The following is a 19,317-nucleotide window of genomic DNA, read 5'->3' as shown; positions in this document are numbered from 1 at the left end:
TTTAACATGTATGAGACTGCCTTTCATCTAGGGGAAGGGGGTGGAGGGAGGGAAGGGAAAAGTTGGAACAGATGTGATTGCAAGGGACAATGTTGAAAAATTATCCACGCATATGTTCTGTCAATAAAAAGCTATAATAAAAAAAATTATTTTCTACAGGTGCTGGTTCAACCAGAAATTACCCTTGTTTGGGAATGTTTAACACAGAAATGTTATTTTTTATTTAATTTTTGATGAGTATAAAATTAAATGCTTCTTCATATTGGTCTTAAAATTATTTTCATAGAAGAGATACTTTTTATGTTAGTGGGTTGTTTGGGAGGACAGGAGGCAGTGATAAGAGATTTTTGTAGGCTTCTTTATTGTAGTGTAAATGCTTTTTTTATGGTAACTTCAAAATTTGTTTCTTAAAATGCCTAGAGAAAATGAATCTTAAATGTATGATGGAACTACATTACCTCATCCATATTACATCCACTTTGGAGAGTGTTCTTAAATTTTTTAGAGTAAGAATTTTATCCCAAGCTGCATCTAATTTGTTCAGATTTGAATCTGATGTTTGTGGCAAATGTCTTCAAGAGGCTATGGAGAACACTGAACTTTTTTTTAGCCTTTTTTTTTCCTATAGAAATGATCACATAATCGGGGTAGATAAAGCTAATTTAATAGTAAATCTCATCATGAAACACATTTGCTATGAGTTCCCTTTTCTTCTCTCCTTATCTCACATGGCCTCAGTGCCTTCTGCCACAATATCCCTTTTCACCTCTATTACAAGTGGCTATTCTCCTTTCACACCAGCCCTTTGACACATTCTCTTACCCATTCTCACTTCTCTTCAGTCTATCCCTGGACACTCATTTTTCAGCAGACATGTCCATGTCTCTTCTATCCTCAGAAAATCTTATTTGATCCATCTACCCCTCCTGTCTTACAAACCTTCTGCCTTATGTTGCCAGACTATTTGAGAAGCCCATCTATGATATGTTTCCATATTCTACCTTCTCACTTTTTTTTTTTAACTCCCTTCTCTCTCTTAACTGTATAGTCTGCCTTCCAATTTCATCATTCAACTGAAAATCCTCTCTTTAAAATTTCCTAATGATCTTTTAATGACCATGTCTGTAGTGACTTTTTTTCAGCCTCATCCATCTTGACTTTTTGGTAGTCTTTCATACTTTAGCATAGTCTCTAACCCTTATTACTTTTTTCCTGGCATTAAATTTTTCAGAACACTACTCTCACCTGGTTTTTCTCCTGCCTCTGATCACTTCTTAGACTCCTTCGCTGAAGGACTCCAGGTCATGTCCAACAACCCTCATTATCCCTCAAAGCATTGTCTTGGTCCCAGGAAATTCTGCTGATTCCCTCTAACCTCCATCACCAAATATAAAACCCTGTTTGGTATTCAAAAGCTTTCCATAACCTAATCCTCTCTTTCTCCCACCCCCCATCTTTATACATTTTTCTTACACACATACCATTTTCTTTTTCTCCTGATTTCCCTCTCTTCCTTTTCTCCTCTTTTTTTTCTTTCACAGACTTCATTTACACTACAGTCCTTTCTTTCTTCCTTCTTTTCACATAATATACTCCCTATCATTCAATGTATCTTCTTTCTATCACTTAAAATTCCCTTCTATCTCACTGTCCCATTTTGCTCATATCAAATTATTAGATTCAGAATAAAAATGAATTTACAGAGAATTACCACAACTATAGAATATTTTATAGATCTTCTTTATTTCATTTAAGATTTTTTCCTATGAAGACAAGATTTTTTTATAGTGACCTTACATGTCTTAGTTAATATTTCAATATCAGTTTTTCATTCTTTTTTCCCCTCTAGTATGCAAATGAAACACATTCAGTCACATTTATAAAAATGTAAATGGTAAGACTATATACTTTTTTTAAAATTTGGAGTACATTTTTTTTAATCCTTGATAGAGAAATGATGCATCATAGAGTTTAAAGGAATTTGAAATTAATATCTTTCCACTTCCTGGCAAAAACTACACATAAAACTTTCATAATGAATTTAGTGATAGGAAATGATTTTCACATTTTTTAAGTCATGAAAAAGGATAACAGATATCAAATGTATCAAATTTTAAAAGTCATTTGACAATTCTAATAGATCAGAGAAAGAACTTAACAGAATATAACAAATTATCAGTAGATAAAAAATTATAATTCTCAAATATTTGCTAAGAGACCACTTATCATTTCTTGCATATATATTGGTGCATTCATTCACTTATAAATTAACATTTTATTGTTGTTCAGTCACTTAATCATGTCCAACTTTTCATGACCTGATATACCATACTGTCCATGGGGTTTTCTTGGCAAAGATAGTGGAGTGGTTTACCATTTCCTCTTCAGCTTATTTTACAGATGAGGAAACTAAGGCAAACAGCGTTAAGTGACTTGCCTGGAGTCACACAGCTAGTGAATGTTTGAGGCTAGATTTGAACTCAGGAAGATTAGTGTTCCTAACTGTAGCCGTGGGACTCTAATTTATTGCATCACCTTGCTGTCCCACTAAGTGTCTGAGACCATATTTGAATGCAGGTCTTCTTGACTCTAGAGTTGGTTCTCTGTCCACTGAGCTATCTAATACATATTTTTACTTATAAGAGCATTTATATACCACTTTAAGGTTTGCAAAATACTTTACATGTGTTATTTTATACATATATATATGCATATATATATATAAATAAATGTGTGTATATATGTTATATATACACAAAATTAATAATTACATAAGAAATAATAAGTGGTGATAAGCACTGCTGCTGTGATTATAGAGACTCTCAGAGTTTTTAAGGGATTTGATTCCATGTAAGATAGAATCCTTCCACCCAAAACCCTATTAGGCTTTTACCTTTTCTTTTTTTTTTTTTCTTTTTGCTGAGGCAATTGGGGTTAAGTGACTTGCCCAGGGTCACACAGCTAGAAAGTGTTAAGTTTCTGAGATCAGGTTTAAATTCAGATCCTCCTGACTGCAGAGCTGGTGCTCTATCCACTGTGCCACCTAGCTGCCCCAGGCTTTTATCTTTTAATGGGCTGGGGGGGGGGGGGGAAGGACCAAATAGCTATTCAGCTTTGTTGGCTCATTTTTAACCATTCCTTGTTTAGAGTTTCTGCCATTTTTTTATGTGATCCTGCTCCTCGAATTTGGGGATGGGGGAGAGGAGCCTGGATACCCTCTATATCTCAAGTAACAATCTTAGCTTACTATATTATAAAAAGTCATTCATGGTCTAATTTTTTTTCCTCTTTTGTCACTAAGAAAGCATGGAAGCTGTATTAGTACACGGTGCTTCCCTAGAAGTTTCAAATGAATAGTCTATGTGTTTAAAAATCAGTTTGTGTCTAGTCCTATTGCTGTCCTCTTAGCCTTGTTTCAGCCTTGACTTCTCCATCACCACTCAGCACTCTTTACAGTTGTTTTTAGTCATTGTGGATAGAGTACTGAACCTAAAGTCAGGAAGACCTGAGTTCATATGTGGCCTCAAACACTTACTAGCTCTGTTTCCCCGGGCAAATCACTTAATCCTGTTTGCCTCAGTTTCTTCATCTGTAAAAAGAGCTGGAAATGGATATAGTGAACCGCTGTTATCTTTGCCAAGAAAACGCTAAAACGGGTCTATGAAGAGATGGGCATCAGGGAAATGATCAGACAACAAAATTGGCCATAGTGGAGGCAGGGCCAGTATGTCTCACAGATTTGCTGCTGGCATCTGCCTGGCTCTCTCGGGCAGAAGACACACACCAAGGTAAAATGCCTGGTTTGATGAAATTTCAAAAGACTTTTTCAGGCTCTAAACCTTCTAAAACCTAGAAGACTACCTTCATATAATTATGAAGACCCTGGTGGCCCTGTGGACTTGCTGCACCTTATCTCTAAACAGGATTCTGATGATCTTGGGTGACAGTGTGCCCCTCTCCAAACTAGCCATATATATGAAAGATTCTTTCCCCAAGAGCAGACTTTGACAATCCTGCGTCCTTCATCGATGCCCTCAGATGTGTCACAAAATGATAATCACGGACAAGGGGACTGGGGTTCTGTGCTGTGGTGATGTCTGCATGAGGGTGGAGTCCTGTTGGTCTTTACAGGCATCAGTTATATTGCTGCATCTACATTACCATGCTGCAGGTCTCTGTGGAGCCCTATTAGATGATTACCACAAAGGAAGCCTCTGTATCATCACCATAGGCTACAAAGATACTGTTGATACTGTCTTGGACAGGCACTTTGAACACAGGAACATTGTATGTACCATTGAACACTTGGATGTGGAAATATATATGAACTGGCTGAGTGCAAATACAAACCTAGCTAAGGCCTACTGAAGGAGTGCTTTTCAAGGGTAGGGTAGTTACCCTGTCCTGTGCTATGATTGAAGCTGTCTCACTTACACCATAAGAAGCCCTTACAGCAACCACCTGATGGCATAGATTGAACTGTGAATCTTCCTGCACAGGTACCCCATGGGAGTATACTGTCTGCCCAGAAAACTGGCAGAGGCCCATTTTAGCAAAATAAACATTTAAGATGATAGAAAAACAGTCTGGCAAAGAGTATCCTTTTAAATATGACTACTGTGCTGAGGCCACGCCAATCTAAAGGCTCTAAATGACCAATTATAAGCCCAGCCCTGCATAAAGTAATAAATGTTATCTAGGTTTGGTTAAAAATAATGATGGTAATGATGATAATCGTAAAAGTCTGCTTATAAAGTTTTGAAGATAGTAACAATCCAGGTGATCTTTCTCTTTATTGGATACTTTAAACTCTGTTGTATTTGAATTTAGCCATTTGAGGTTTTAACAATATAAACTGAATCATCTTTGTAATACACTCATTCTTATGGTGCAGAAAGAATTATACACCTGGAACACAGAACACTTGAAAGCTGTTAAACTAGATAAATGCATCAGATTTGGCTAGTTAGACCAAGAAATACTCTCATAAAGAACTAAATAAAATTCAACTCTAGGACATAATTTTGCTTCATAACTATTATCTGGCTCAAATATCTTATCACTCTCACAGGAGCTCAAAAGAACTTTACTTTTTTTTTTTTTAATAACTTTTTATTTACCAGATATATGCATGAGTAATTTTACAGCACTGAGAATTGCCAAGCCTTTTGTTCCAATTTTTCCCCTCCTTCCCCCTACCCCTCTCCCCCAAATGGCAAGTTAACCAATACATGTTACATATGTTAAAGTATAAATTAAATGCAATACGTGTATACATGTCCAAACAGTTATTTTGCTGTACAAAAAGAATCAGACTTTGAAATAGTGTACAATTAGCCTGTGAAGGAAATCAAAAATGCAGGCTGACAAAAATAGGGGTATTAGGAATTCTACGTAGTGGTTCCTAGTCTATCTTCCAAAGTTCTTTCACTGGGCGTAACTAGTTCAGTTCATTACTGCTCTATTGGAATTGATTTGATTCATCTCATTGTTGAAGAGGGCCACATCCATCAGAATTGACCATCATGTAGTATTATTGAAATACATAATGATCTCCTGGTCCTGCTCATTTCACTTAGCATAAGTTCATGTAAGTCTTTACTTTACTTTTAACTCAAAAAATTAGGAATATCACCTATGTAGATATATATAGATGTATATGGGGGGGGGGGTGTATATAGGCATTACTAAATATCTTTTTCTTTATAATTCTGGCAAAATTATTTATATCAAAATAGTCAAGTAGAAGCTTGATAAGTTTTTAGTGCTATTTACTAATCAGCTGTCTTGTTAGGGGGAGTTGTTTTTTTTTTTTTTTTCTTTAATTTAATTTGATTTTTTGCTAGGCAATTAGGTTAAAATACTTACCTAGTAAGTTTTAAATGTCTGAGGCTGAATTTGAACTCAGATCTTCTGCTGCATCATCTAGCTGCTCCTTAGGTGTCTTATTGTGGTCTCATTCATTTTGAAATTTTATTGTTCAATTCAAATTTCATAAGGTTTTAAGAAATAAAATAGAAAGCTTCATGCTTTAATTCCAGCAGAATGTGACAGACAAATATTAAGAAAATCCTTCTTTCTGATGTGTTTATTTGATGTCAAAGAAGAGTTAAAGAAGTTCATGAGTAGATGAGAAGTCACCCAGAGTCACATTATGGCAGCTCCACAGCTTCTCTGTAATATTTTATTAATGCAGTAATGGTGATTGTCTGAAAACTTGAGAAATATATGCCAAGTTTCAAGGGATAGTGAAGAGGCAGGGGAGAAAAACACAGAACTCATCCAAAGATGAACATTTTTGAATCATGGCCTTGATATCAGCCATAACTGTGGGAACCTGGTTTAACCTTTCTGAGCTTCACTTTTCTCATCTATAAAATTGGAATAACAACACTCATACTCTAAATGTCATAGGTGATGAGTGGTAAGATTATGTACATCTTAAAGTACTGCATCAGTGTGAGGTATTATTTATAATTCTCAATGCTGTTTTGGTATTTCTAAGAGGTTATCTGGAATCATATAATTGCTTGTTTTGGTTTGGATTATTTGGAGTTAGCCTTTACATTTGTTCTCATTTTGTAATTTTTTGTCATATTCAAGAGGCAAAAACGTCTTTTTTTTTTCTTTTTCTTTTTTCTTTTTTTTTTTTTTTTTTTTTTGCTTAATTGTTCATAGTTCAGCATCTATTATCTTATGAAAGGAAACCTTTTTTTCCTTGTTCTACAATAAAGTAGCTACTCTATCTTCTTACTAATTAGAAATACGTACTTTAGTTTAATAATACTGAAGTAATAATATAATGAATGGTTATCATTCATTTGATAGAATTTTCTAAGTTAATCTGATTTCATTTTCGACAGACTATCTCTAAATTTTACGTTCAAGTTAATGTATGTAGCCATCTGTTATAAGGTGATGGTAGATATATATGAAATGTTTTGGGGGGAGGGTTTGTTTGTTTTTTTAAACAAAATACTTATTTTTTTCCTATACAGCAGGAACTCCAGAAGATAAAATGAGACTATTCCTTATCTATTACATAAGCACACAACAAGCTCCCTCTGAGGTATGTTCTTTGTATTTTATTTTGAAAAAAATCTTGTTTGTAGAATAATTGCTGCTAGCTAGCGTTTCATAAAAAAGAATAAAAGTCACTCTAACCAACTATCCATTTCATTCTTTTTATTAAAAGAAAAAGTGTGTAAAGACTGGTGTATAGATACTTTTAAATTGTTATGGAAGAATTTTTGCCATGAGAGTAGGAAAGCCTGTTCATGAACTATCTAATTTGATAAAATACGAACATAAATCTTGTAAAGAAAAAAATCTTATCAAAATGTTTTATTTTCTAGGTTATTTGAAACCAAATTTTTTCTTCTTAATGTTTTTAACAAATTGAGTTAATTTTCTAAGAAATATAGGTTACTTGATGTCTCATGAAAAAGTAACTTAAAACTTAAGTGACTTAAAACATAGTTTGCCATCTTATCTGTTATCAAACATTTATTAAGCATCAGTTATGTTCCAAGCATTGAGAATGCAAAACAAAAAATTCCTTCCTTGTAAGTAATTTTTATGGTTCTCTAAATTCAGGTTTTAAACTGATTTCTTTAAATCATAGGCAGTTGTGCTTTTCCTTTCCCCAAAGAAATATTTTATTTGAAGTGATCATTTGAAATTTTTCTAAGTAGATGTAATTTTAGAAAAAATGTGTCAGATGTTTCTGGGAAGATGGCAGAATAAGACACGAAATACTGGGCTCTCCAATTTTCTCCCCCAAACAAGACAAAATATTGCCTCAAAGTAAACTTTAAGTGGCAGAAATAATTAAAACTTGAGGTGCTGCAGTTTTCATCATAAGACAACTTGTGAAAATCTCAGTAAAGTCTTAAGCTCAAGGGCCAGAGGTATAGCCTAAACAAGATATGGATACCTCCCCGAAAACTATTGAATTAACAAAAATGAATAGGGGAAGATTGAAGGGACTCCCTCCCCACCCCCCCCCACTGTCAGGGCATGCCAGGCCGAGGTGTGCAGGCCAGATGAGGTCCTAGGCTATGACTTTTGGCAAGGAGGAGCACTACTGGCTGTGGGAACTTTTAAGAAAATGGAGTTCCTGATTGTGCTTCTAGAGAAGATGGGAAGTCTGCACCCAGAGGCAGTGACAGCATGGCTGGATGCCCTAGATAAGATGCAGGAGTGGAGAGGAGGCTCCAGGGTCAGAGCCCAATGCCCCCAAACAGTTCAGGAAACAACAGTAAGAAAAGCCTGAACTCAGGCCTCAGGCAAGATCTCCCATACTTCAGGACTAGAATATCACTATAATAATAAGCTGCTAAAAGTAACAATAATAATAAATTATGGAAAAAGAACCTGACTATAGATAGCTACTGTGGGGATAGAGAAGATAGGTGTTCATGGTTACAGGCCTAAAAAGAATTCTTGGAAAAAAATTTTAAAGTTCTTTAAAAATAAACAGAAGTTGAAGGAAAATTCAGAGAGAAAAAATAAGAGCTATCCAAGACAGTCAAGAAAATTATGAAAAGAGAATCAGCCAATTAGAAAAGAAATCCAAAAATTTAAGGAAGAAAACAACTTCTTGAAAACTGTAATTGGGCAAAGGGAAACTAATGACACCCAAGACACCAAGAAATAATATAAAACAAAATCAAAAGAATGAAAAAAATAGAAGTGTGTGAAACAGAAAAATAACAGATCTAGAGAGCAAATTGAGAAGAGGTGATCATTGTATTACCCAAAAGTTAGGATTAAAAAATGTCTTGATACAATATTTCAAGAAATTATTTTTGAAAGTTGCCCTGGAGTTCTTAAAAAAAGTAAAATAAAAATAGAAAGAATTTATCCATCACCACCTGAAAGAGATCTCAAGATAAAAACTCATCATAATCAAGTTTTGAAACTCCCAAATTAAAGAGAAAATACTACAAGCAACAAGGCAGGAAGGGGGAAGCCCAGTTTAAATAAGGTGGAGCTACAGTCAGTATAACCAAAGATCTACATTTTGAAGAACAAAGAAGCTGTGTTTGCAACCAGGAATAACTTACTCAGCAAAGTTGAGTATAAGCCTGAATTTAAAAAAATAAAAGACATTTAATGAATGGATAGATAGATGATCAGATTTTTGTGATAAAATGTCTCAATGGAAAATTTGACATATTAAGATCTAAAAGAAACATAAGGTTAACATTAAAGACAAATTATAAGGGCCTTAATAAGGTCAAACTGCTCACTTATGTGGGAAAACGTTATCTATACTCTTTAACAATGTTATTACTTGAGTTGTTTGAAAGTATATGTAGGTGAAAGCCTTGGGATATGGTATGATGGGATCATTCTAAAAAGTTTAAAAAAAAATTAGGGAGAGATAAGATGTAGAAATCTCATACAAATGAGGCATAAATAGAAAACTTATTACAGTGGGAGTAGGTAGGAATAGAGGGCTGGTAGTACTGGAATCTTATTCTTGTCAGAACATCTAGAAGGTTATAAAAAGTCTTCTAAATTTATAAAGAAATAGGACAAAGGAACAGGCTAAATTTAGAAGAGTGTGTAGATCAAGAAGTTGAAGGATCCAGCATTGGAGTCAAGAGGACCTGAGTTCAAATGTGGCCTAGCTGTTTGCAAGTCACTTAAAACCAATTGAAAAAAAGGTGAAGAATAGGAATTTTTAAAAAGGAAGCAAGAGGAAAAAATGAAGAGGAAGAAAAGAAGTAGGAGGGTAGGGGAGAATATAAAAGAGGGATTCTTAGAGAAGAGAATTGAATAAGAAATTGGAAGGTAAGGGGGAAGTGCTAATTAAGGAGGCAATACAGTAAAAAGAGTAAGAAGGATAACAAGAAAAGTAGGATGGAGGGAAATACAGAACCTGTCATTAAAATGTTGAGTATGAACGGGATCAACTCACCTAAAAAATGGAAACAGCAGAATGGATTAAAGCTCAAAATCCAACAATATGTTGTTTATAAGAAACACATTTAAAAATGAGAGATACAGACAGTTAAAGGACTGAAGACATTTTATTTCGGCTGAGGCAAATAAAGCAGAAATAAGTCATTATTTCAGACCAATCCAAAGTATCTGTGATATTAATTAATAATATTAGTACCTAATTATTAATAATTATTAAAAATAACTCGCTGCTTATATTGATACTGTATACAGCAGTAAGATGTTTTCTTGAGCCCCAGAGTGTGGTGCTTTCCCAAAGGCAGTTAGTACACGGCTTATAGTATATCTCATTTTTCCTTTGAAGCTTTCTTCATTTTAGAAGCCTGAGATATAATAGTGACAAACCAGATATAGTATTTTGCTAATCTGCAAGACACTTTTCCAAATAAAGATACCTCTTAAATTTTAATATAAATGAAATGCATTTTGCCTTAATAAGTACTTCTTGTTAATTTATAGGCTATATAAAATAAATTACTAAAAACACAAAGCTTTAACATTTTTAATTCATAAGATCCTTAATTTTTTAACTTGACTTAAAGACAATCTATATTTTTAATTTTAGCTGCACAAGCAAAACCTTGTGTTCCAAATTTTTTCCTCCCCTAGATGGCAGGTAATCCAATACATGTTAAATATGTTAAAATGTATATTAACTCCAATATGTGTATACATATTTATACAGTTATCTTATTGCACGAGAAAAACCGAATTGAGAAGGGGGGAAAAAAAAACTGAGAAAGAAAACAAAACTGCATATTCTTACTTGATATGTTCCTTTTTATGATTCCAGGCTGATTTAGAACAATATAAAAAGGCTTTGACTGAAGCAGGATGCAATCTCACTCCTTTGCAATATATCAAACAATGGAAGTAAGTCTTTTTTACCTCTCCTTTAAATTTATCATTTGAGAGATGTCATTTAATACTGTAGGACAATACACTGTTTAGATGTTGAAATCGAACTCTCTTCTTTACCTTTTCTCACCAGTCAGTGGCTTTATAGCATGACTTAAAATAGTTAACATCTATACAATCCCTTTTCTTTTTCAGGTCTCACTCTTATCTTCCTTTTTTGTGCTATTATTATCTCTGTTACATAATTACTTAATCTTAGTTTAAATTGGTAAATATAAATCTGTCTCTTTTTCTCTATTCATGACTACTAACCAAATAAGGGTTTCCTGACTTCCAAGTCAGTATTCTTTTCACTACATACTTTTTGGGTATTTGGTCTGGGGGGGGGGGGGGGGAGTGGAATGAGACCATATTGTGGTGGGAGCTTTTTCCCCACCTAAACAGATAACTCTTTCTGTGTAGGAGATTAGGTTAGGTTTAGAAGATTGCCCTTTTTACTTCAAGGTTAAGTGACTTGTCCAAAGTGACACAGTGTCAGAGGGAGGATTTGAACCCAAATCTTTCTGACTCCAAGTATATCTTTCTACCCAGTATAATCCTGCTTTTAGAATAATTATAACAATGATGTCCGAAATTTACATAATGCTTTTCTTAAGCCAGGAAATTTTAGAATGTTGTCAAAGTTTGAATTTTTCCTTATATTATTTTTAATATCTAGATTAATATTAGTGGTAGAACCATTTATACTCTCTGAATTTGCAAGTCAAAAGTAATATTCTTCAGCACAATTATAATAACATGATTCTCAAAGCCAGTTTTAAAAACCAGTCGTCCTTCATGTTGTCATTTCACAGGGCTTTTGCCAAGATGGCTTCGGCGCCAACCAGCTATGGAAATACTGCCACTAAACCAATGGGGTAAATAACTTAGTTTAATGCTTATCTAATTCCTCTTGCTTCAATTAACCAAGCAGAATTATAATTAAATTATACCTGGGATACATTCATTTATTGAGAAAGCCAGCACAACAGTTCAGAGGAGAATCCTACCAAAGGTGAAATTATGCTAGTGGAGAGCCTGACCACCAGAGTCTAGATCCTCAGCCTTTTAGGAATTGCCTCTCGTCTCCCTCCCTTATCATCACTCTGTGGTAAAATTCTTCTCATCAAAGATTGATAAATCTTTATTTTTAATAGTTATTATCTTTAGCAAAATATGATTCACATTTGAGAATCACAAATAATAATATATTTCTAGTAGTTTAAATTCTGATTTTGAAAAATGTAAATGAACAGGTTTTATGTTAGAATGTTTAATACAACTGCTAGTGGTTATAAACTTCAAAAATTGCTGTTGCTATTTAATCTATTAAACTGTTTCATTTTTTAAAATTTGGACAAATCAGATATATTAGAAAAAGTACTTTATGATGTAATTGGATGAAATTTTCTAAGAATGATGAATGTTTCAATAATATGACTGCCTTTGAAAATTTAACATATAACAGGAATTCAGGCTGAGATATAGCCATAAAAACAGTTTTAGCACTTAAATTCAGATAAGATAACAAATCCAAAATGTTTTTCAAATCTGAAATGAGTTGTAGATCTGTTATGCCTATAACAGGCATAAATAGATGGATTTATTTTCAATATCTTGCTTCATTTTGTTTTACCTAGTAAAAGCTAGGTATTTAAATTGCTTTCTTTGAAGTCTATTTCACCATGAAGAATATAGGAAAAGAGCAAAGAAGTTCCTAAAAATTGGAAAATGGCTAATAGATAAGAAATATTCTAACTAATGACAATTCATGATAGTAACTATTTTGTTAATGTTTATTGATATTAAAATAGCTGTGAATATTATAATGAATATAATTATATTATATGTGAATATTATAATTACAGCAATCTGTGAAAACAAAGGTTGTTACCATTTGTACTTTGTCAAAGTGCAAGTGATTTGTAAAGAATCTGTACAAATCATTTGTAATTATTTTCTATTCTTTGCATTTTTGCCTTCAGTCTCTTATCCCGGGTCATGAACACAGGGTCACAATTTGTGATGGAAGGAGTGAAGAACTTGGTATTGAAACAACAAGTAAGTAAGATTATTAGGAGGGGTGATGAGGAAAAGGCTTCCCCTTATAATTTCATTAGTATAGGGAATTCCCTTTTCAAGTAAAGGTCAATATCTTCTCTGCAAATTTATAGTTCCAGAGAGCTCCATAGAGCACTGAAAGATTGTTACTTAACTTGAGTCACATGACCATTATGTGTCAGAGACAGAATTTAAACTCAGATCTTCATGATTTCAAAGTCAACTCTTCTATCTGTTATGCCATACTGACTTTTTGGTAGTATATATTTACAACTATTTGTAGTACAAGCCATTTACCTTCTTTAAGGTTGCTTTACTACAATGTTTTGGAACATTTGCCCATTTCTAAGTCAGTTGTTTGTAATTTAACATGATTTCTCTCATAGAAAGAATGCTATAAATGTTTAGGTTTTTCAGGCCAGTTCACACAAGACTATATAAACCAAATATACCTGTATTACTCAAGCATATTTTCTAATATTATATATAATAACTATTTTTGTTTTATGTATAACCATTATTTTAAATCATCAGTTTTGTGGAGAAATGTATTCTCTGACATTCTTGGATATCAGGAAGAAAATAGCATTCAAGAAGCCACTGAGGTGGGGAATGTAGTGGGAGCTTAGGGGGATTGGAGAGACACAAAGTAATTATAAAACAAGGCTAAGTAAGAAAATATCCCTGGGCCATAGTAACTTATTGGTATCTCTGCTTTTCCCCTTTTTTTCTCTCCATCTTTCTCCCTTTTCCTTGTATAAGAGAAAATACATATTTGGGGGAATTGTGTCCAACATGTTCTTAATTGATGAGGGTCAGGAGAGGATTGGAGAGTGGAAAGAGTAGGAAAGGCTCCTATAAATCACAGATTATCTATTTGTAATAGATTTTGTGTACATATACATTGCCTCCTTTAATAAAGTCCCTTGAGTACTTTGTCTTTATCCATAATATTTTGCTTACAAATTTTCAGTAATTATTTGTTGAATGAAATATGAGTTCCTATATTTCCCTTTCACCATACATCTAAACCTCTGTCTTTACTAATTCCTGTTTTTCAGTCTCGGAAGATGAGGTATCTCTTCTACCCAAGACTAATTTATTCACTCGTACCCTTAATCTCATCCCTGTCTTTCAACAAGGCCTTTCTTTTATTAACTGTCATGAAATTTCCTCTTTCTATTAACCTCCTTTCCCCTAGTCTACAAACATACTTGAATCTCACTAATCATAAAACAAAAATCTTATTCATATGATTCCCAGAGATATATTCAGATACATTATCTCCCTTGAACTCTATTTCATTATTTAAAGCTACCTCAGACATATCATGTTTAAAATTGAGGTAACCTAGCACAGTGCTCTTTGAAGTATGCTTTTGCAAAAAACTGGATAAAATGACGAATCTAATTTATCTGCCCTCCTAATCATGAATTGAGAGATCACATACTTGCTCTCTGCCATCATTTCTTCCACATCATTTTTTGGTTGCTTAGAATTCGCTCATTTTGGGAAAGACTTATTATTTCCTTTTGCTTTTTTAAAAAATAAATTTTTATTGATATTTTCTGTTTCTTAAATTTCCATAGTTATCAAAGTTATTAAATTCTCCCTATTCTTAGCTTTTTCAGAGTGCCCTCCTATGTGACAAGTAGTATTTTTAGAGAGAAAAAAAAGTCAATACAGTGGATCAGTACATTGAAAAAGTTTAATAATTTGTGCAATGTATAATTGTGGACCTCCCACTCCCATGAAAGGATAGTTTGGGGGCATCTCTTCCTTTGAGTCTGCTGAGTTCAAATCTGACCTCAGACATTTAATACTTAGCTGTGTGATCCTAGGCAAATCACTTAATCCCAATTGCCTAAACCAAAAAAAAAAAAAAAAAAAAAAAAAGAATTTGATTTTGGCAGAGAAAGTGTTAGAAAATCCTGGCACATGTCAGAATACTTGCCTTCACCCCTATAGGTGCTGTTATAACACTATAAAACTTCAATATTTTGGTTTGTGATTGCTTTCTCTTTTTTAATTTAACATATATTTTCAATTCAAAGTTCTATTCTTCTCTCCACCCTTTCCCCTACCCACTGAGAAGGCAAGAAAAATGTTATCCATTTTATGTACATATGAAGTCATGGAAAGCACATTTCTTCATTAGCAATGTTCACCAAAAAAAAAAAAAGAAGGAAGGGGGATTAAGAAAGGAAAGAAAACTATATTTCATTCTGCACTCTAAAATAATCTGTACTGTATCTGGAGGTAAATCGCGCATTGTATCATAAGTACTTCAGAATTGTGGTTTATTCACTGTATTGATGTGATCTGTTTCTCAAATGGGAGAAGAGAAAGAAACAAAACATTAAGCACCTACTATGTGCCACACACACTGTGCTAATTATACTTTGCAAATATCTCATTTTCTCCTCACAACAACTCTGTGAGGTAGGTAATATTTTTATCCTGTAATTGAGGAAACTGAGGCAGATAGGTTTAATGACTTGCCTAGGGTCACGCTGCTAACAGGTATCTGAGGCTAGATTTGAATTCAAGTCTTCATGGCTCTAGGCCCTGCATGCTATTCATTGTGCTACCTAGCTTCCTCTGTTTCCTTCTCCTGTCCAAATAAATGGTTTGTAGCATGCTCGCCATGATATTACCTCTGTTTCTTCATAAACATAATCATATGTTTCCTACTCTGATTTCTGGATTTTCTCACTTATGTACATATTCTTTTTTTTTGGTACATATTTTTAATATATAATGCTACTCTACTACTACTTTCATCTTTTTTGTTGTTGAATACTTGTTAAATTATTACCTCCCATCATAGGTATATTTCAGAAATGAAAACTACTGATAAGTTATTCTGAGGTCTTTTTTTGGTTTCTTAAACATTTTGGTTTTTAAAGTTCTTTTTCATGCAAACTTTTTAAATTCTAAACTAAATAAGGCAGTGGGGCATGAAAATATGTAGGATAAATCACTTTTCTTTTTCTAGTAAACTTAGGAGGATTTTTAATGCTATCTTTTTATGGGCAACATGAGTTTTGTGCATCATAAATATCAGCTGTCACATAAAATCTTGAATGATATTCACAGCTTTAGAAGATATTTATATGAGGATAATTTTGCAAGAATGTGGTAATGAATAATGTAGTACAATGAGTTGCATAATTTGAAAGCCTTCTGTTTCTCTCAGATTTGTTTGCCAAAATAATTCCTTCTGTTAAAAGATGTTAACACTTAAATGTTAGACTTGCTGTGACCATACAGATTTATGCAATTTCCATCAGTTGGTATCAAGTATTTGACCTTGTTATTCATGCTGATATACTACATATTTTCATTTTTTTCTTTAGAGAATGAGTCTTACACATCCAGAAATAGACATATTCCTATATTCATTACCTTTCTTTTTCATCCTATAATTGAATATGCAAAATGAATTATCTGCACATCCTTTTTTTTCTCAGCAGTCTGTCCTGTTATTGTCATTTTTTGTTGTTAAGATTATAATATTGTCTTACTATATTCATTATCATAAAATTCAGTTTAAAAATGTCCAAAAGTTCTCCTTCTTTGCCATTCCCTTTGCTTTTATGTCCCAGTTGTTATATACTTCTTGTTTTAGCCTTTATTTGGTTACTAAGACCACAGGAGTACTAACATTGGTTCTAAAGTAAGCACTCCCTTCAATGAGACCTGTACTTTTAGATAAATAGGAGTTCTGATAGCTAAGACAGTGGGAACTCTTGTTTATCTCTATCCTGTAGCTCACACTTAGAAAGGAAAGAATCATAGAAGGAGTAAGTGATCATTTTTTGCAATGACTGATAAGGGAATGGGGCACTGTTAGGTTCTTACTAAGTGCTAAGTCAGTACTTAACAATTCTCTAGTTCTGGCCTTTACTGGGAGTTTAACCCCTGTAAACTCCTGCTTAGGAGGAACAAGTTCATTGGTTGAAGTAATTTTTCCCAGAAGCCCTTGCATTATCCCATGCCCATTCTCTGGGAGGATAAAAGAGGGCGGCACTCTAGAGATAGGAAAGGTCTTGTCTGGACCAGACTTGAGGCGGCTCTCTGGAGGAAAGAAGAGTCTCTGCTTTAGGCCAGAGTTGAGTTGGCTCTCTGGAGGAAGAAGTTTCTCCTCTAGATCAGAGAGTGATTGGCAGTTTCTGGAGACAACAGCACTTTACAGGGCACAGTATTAGTCTGTTTTGAAAACAGAATAGTGCTATACTAGGCAGGTAGTGGCACATATATGGAGTGTCAGGACTCATCTTTTAACTTTACTGTGTGATCCTATGCAAGTCACTTAACCAACTCTGTCTGCCTCGGTTTTCATATCTATAAAGTGAGCTAGAGAAGGAATTGGAAAACCATTCCAATATCTTTGCCAACAGAAACAGGGTCACACAGAGTCAGATACTACTGAAAATGATTGAACAACAACATACCATACCACTTGAGATTTAATTTTTTGTTAAAGTTTGTCACACACAAGGCTATTGTTATTATCTCAACTTTTTCAGTGACTAAGGTCATAAAACTTGTTAAGAATATTTGGCAAATTTCTCCTAGTATTATTTTTCTTGAGATGAAATCATCTATTTCTTGTATTTCAAAGTTAAATCTGTATTTTCCTTATTTAGTTCTTCATAAGGTGACACATTTTAGAGTGTATATATAGCTATAACAATGAACCTAGCTTTTCAACTTGAATCCTCAAATTGCATCTATTAGTTTCACCTAAATATTAGGTTTTTTCCTTTAAATTTTACTTTTAAATCCAAATTCTCTTGCTCCTACTTTCCCCTCCTAAATGCTAGCTTTAGACAGAGATCCTATGCCAGATATACCTTCTTTTATTGTGTCTCACTTTTTCACACTTGGCAGATACATTTTTTACAAATTGAAAGTTTGTGGTAACTCTTTGTCAAGCAAATTTTTCCATTTCATTATTCAAGCAGCTTGTGCTCATGTTGTGTCTCTGTGTCACATTTTGGTAATTGTAATATTTCTAACTTTTTCACTATAAGTATGTCTATTATGATGATCTTTGATGTTAACTGTTATAATTGTTTTGGAGTGCCACAACCCCGCCCATATAAGCCTACAAACTTAATCAATAAAGAAGCCAATCCCCTGTTTTTTCTCCTTCCTTGGGCCTGCTTTTCACCAAGCTTCAACATTCTTGAAATTAAGCAAATTAATATCATTAAAGTGGCCTTTTAAGTATTCAAGTGAAAGGAAGAATTGATACAGCAAACTTCATTGTGCCACATTCATCCTAATCTTCAGCCACTACCCTTTACCACTGCAAGGTAAGGCTGATGGTTTCTGAAGTCTTGGGTGATGGTTAGCATTTTTAGCAGTCAAATATTTTTAAATTAAGATATGTACCTTTTTAAACATAATACTACTGCACATTTAATACTAGTATAGGGTAAATATAACTTGTAAATGCACTGAAAACCCAAAAAATGTGTGTGATTCACTTTATTGCAATATTCATTTTATTGTGGTGACCTGGAACTGAATATGCAATATCTCCAAGGTATATTTATATACCTCCAAGAAGACCAAGGACAAAAGGAAAGGATTCATGTACCCCAACATGTTTATAGTAAGCTTTTTTGTAGTAGCATGGAAGTAGAAATAAAGTAGATGCCCATAAATCAGAAAATGAATAAAGAAATTGAAATATATGCATATGATAAAATATTGCTATGTTGTAAGAAATGATGACTATAGTAAGTGTAGAGAAGCATAAAGAAACTTCCATGAACTGATAACAAAGCAAAATAATCAGAACCAGAAAGCACTATACAATATTACTATAATCACTTAAAAGGAAAGACTAATAAAATTTGAACCAAAAAATTATACTAAATTAGGACCTGTAGTCCTTCCCCATCAGTTCTTTCCCTACTATTTTCAAATATGCCCAAGCCTCCCCTATTCTTTGGAGGGAGGATGGGGGGAGAGAAAGTTTACTAGCCTTTGCCATGGTTTCAAATCATTATTTTGTATCTTTCCTCTTTTTCTGTTCTAGATTCCCAGAAAAAGCAGGCTACAGTCATTTACTTCATTTTCCCTTCTCTCAATCACTCCTCAAAACATTTGCATTTCATCACTCCACAAAAACCATTCCCTCCAAAGCTATTGGTGTTCTCTTAATTGCTATGTTTAATATTCTTTTTTTCTACTTCTCTTCCTTTTCACCTTTCTGCTACATTTGACACTGTTGGTCACCCTCCTCTGGATACTGTCTCTTCTGCAGACTTTCATGACACTACTTTTTTCAATAATTTTCTCTTGGACATTTCAAACTGGACATTCGATAAGCATCTTAAGTCAAAATGTCCAAAAGAGAACCCAATGTCT

At 33.7% G+C, this 19,317-nt stretch overlaps 1 protein-coding gene across 4 annotated transcripts in view; it reads left to right on the top strand.

Annotated features, from left to right (window-relative positions):
- The window catches only part of SCFD1 (sec1 family domain containing 1), a 117,582-nt gene that overhangs the window by 85,082 nt on the left and 13,183 nt on the right, over positions 1 to 19,317 (top strand). For all 4 annotated transcript variants that reach the window (XM_074289583.1, XM_074289585.1, XM_074289586.1 and 1 more), the window contains 4 exons: positions 6,999 to 7,069; positions 10,766 to 10,845; positions 11,685 to 11,747; positions 12,855 to 12,930. In XM_074289583.1, coding sequence (XP_074145684.1) covers positions 6,999 to 7,069; positions 10,766 to 10,845; positions 11,685 to 11,747; positions 12,855 to 12,930 — 290 coding nt within the window. The remainder of the gene's footprint in view (positions 1 to 6,998; positions 7,070 to 10,765; positions 10,846 to 11,684; positions 11,748 to 12,854; positions 12,931 to 19,317) is intronic.

The sequence above is a fragment of the Sminthopsis crassicaudata genome, chromosome 2 (assembly GCF_048593235.1).
Source record: "Sminthopsis crassicaudata isolate SCR6 chromosome 2, ASM4859323v1, whole genome shotgun sequence".
In the NCBI taxonomy this organism is placed as follows: domain Eukaryota; kingdom Metazoa; phylum Chordata; class Mammalia; order Dasyuromorphia; family Dasyuridae; genus Sminthopsis; species Sminthopsis crassicaudata.
The sequence above is the reverse complement of the archived record's forward strand: the minus strand, read 5'-3'. Positions and strand labels throughout refer to the sequence as shown.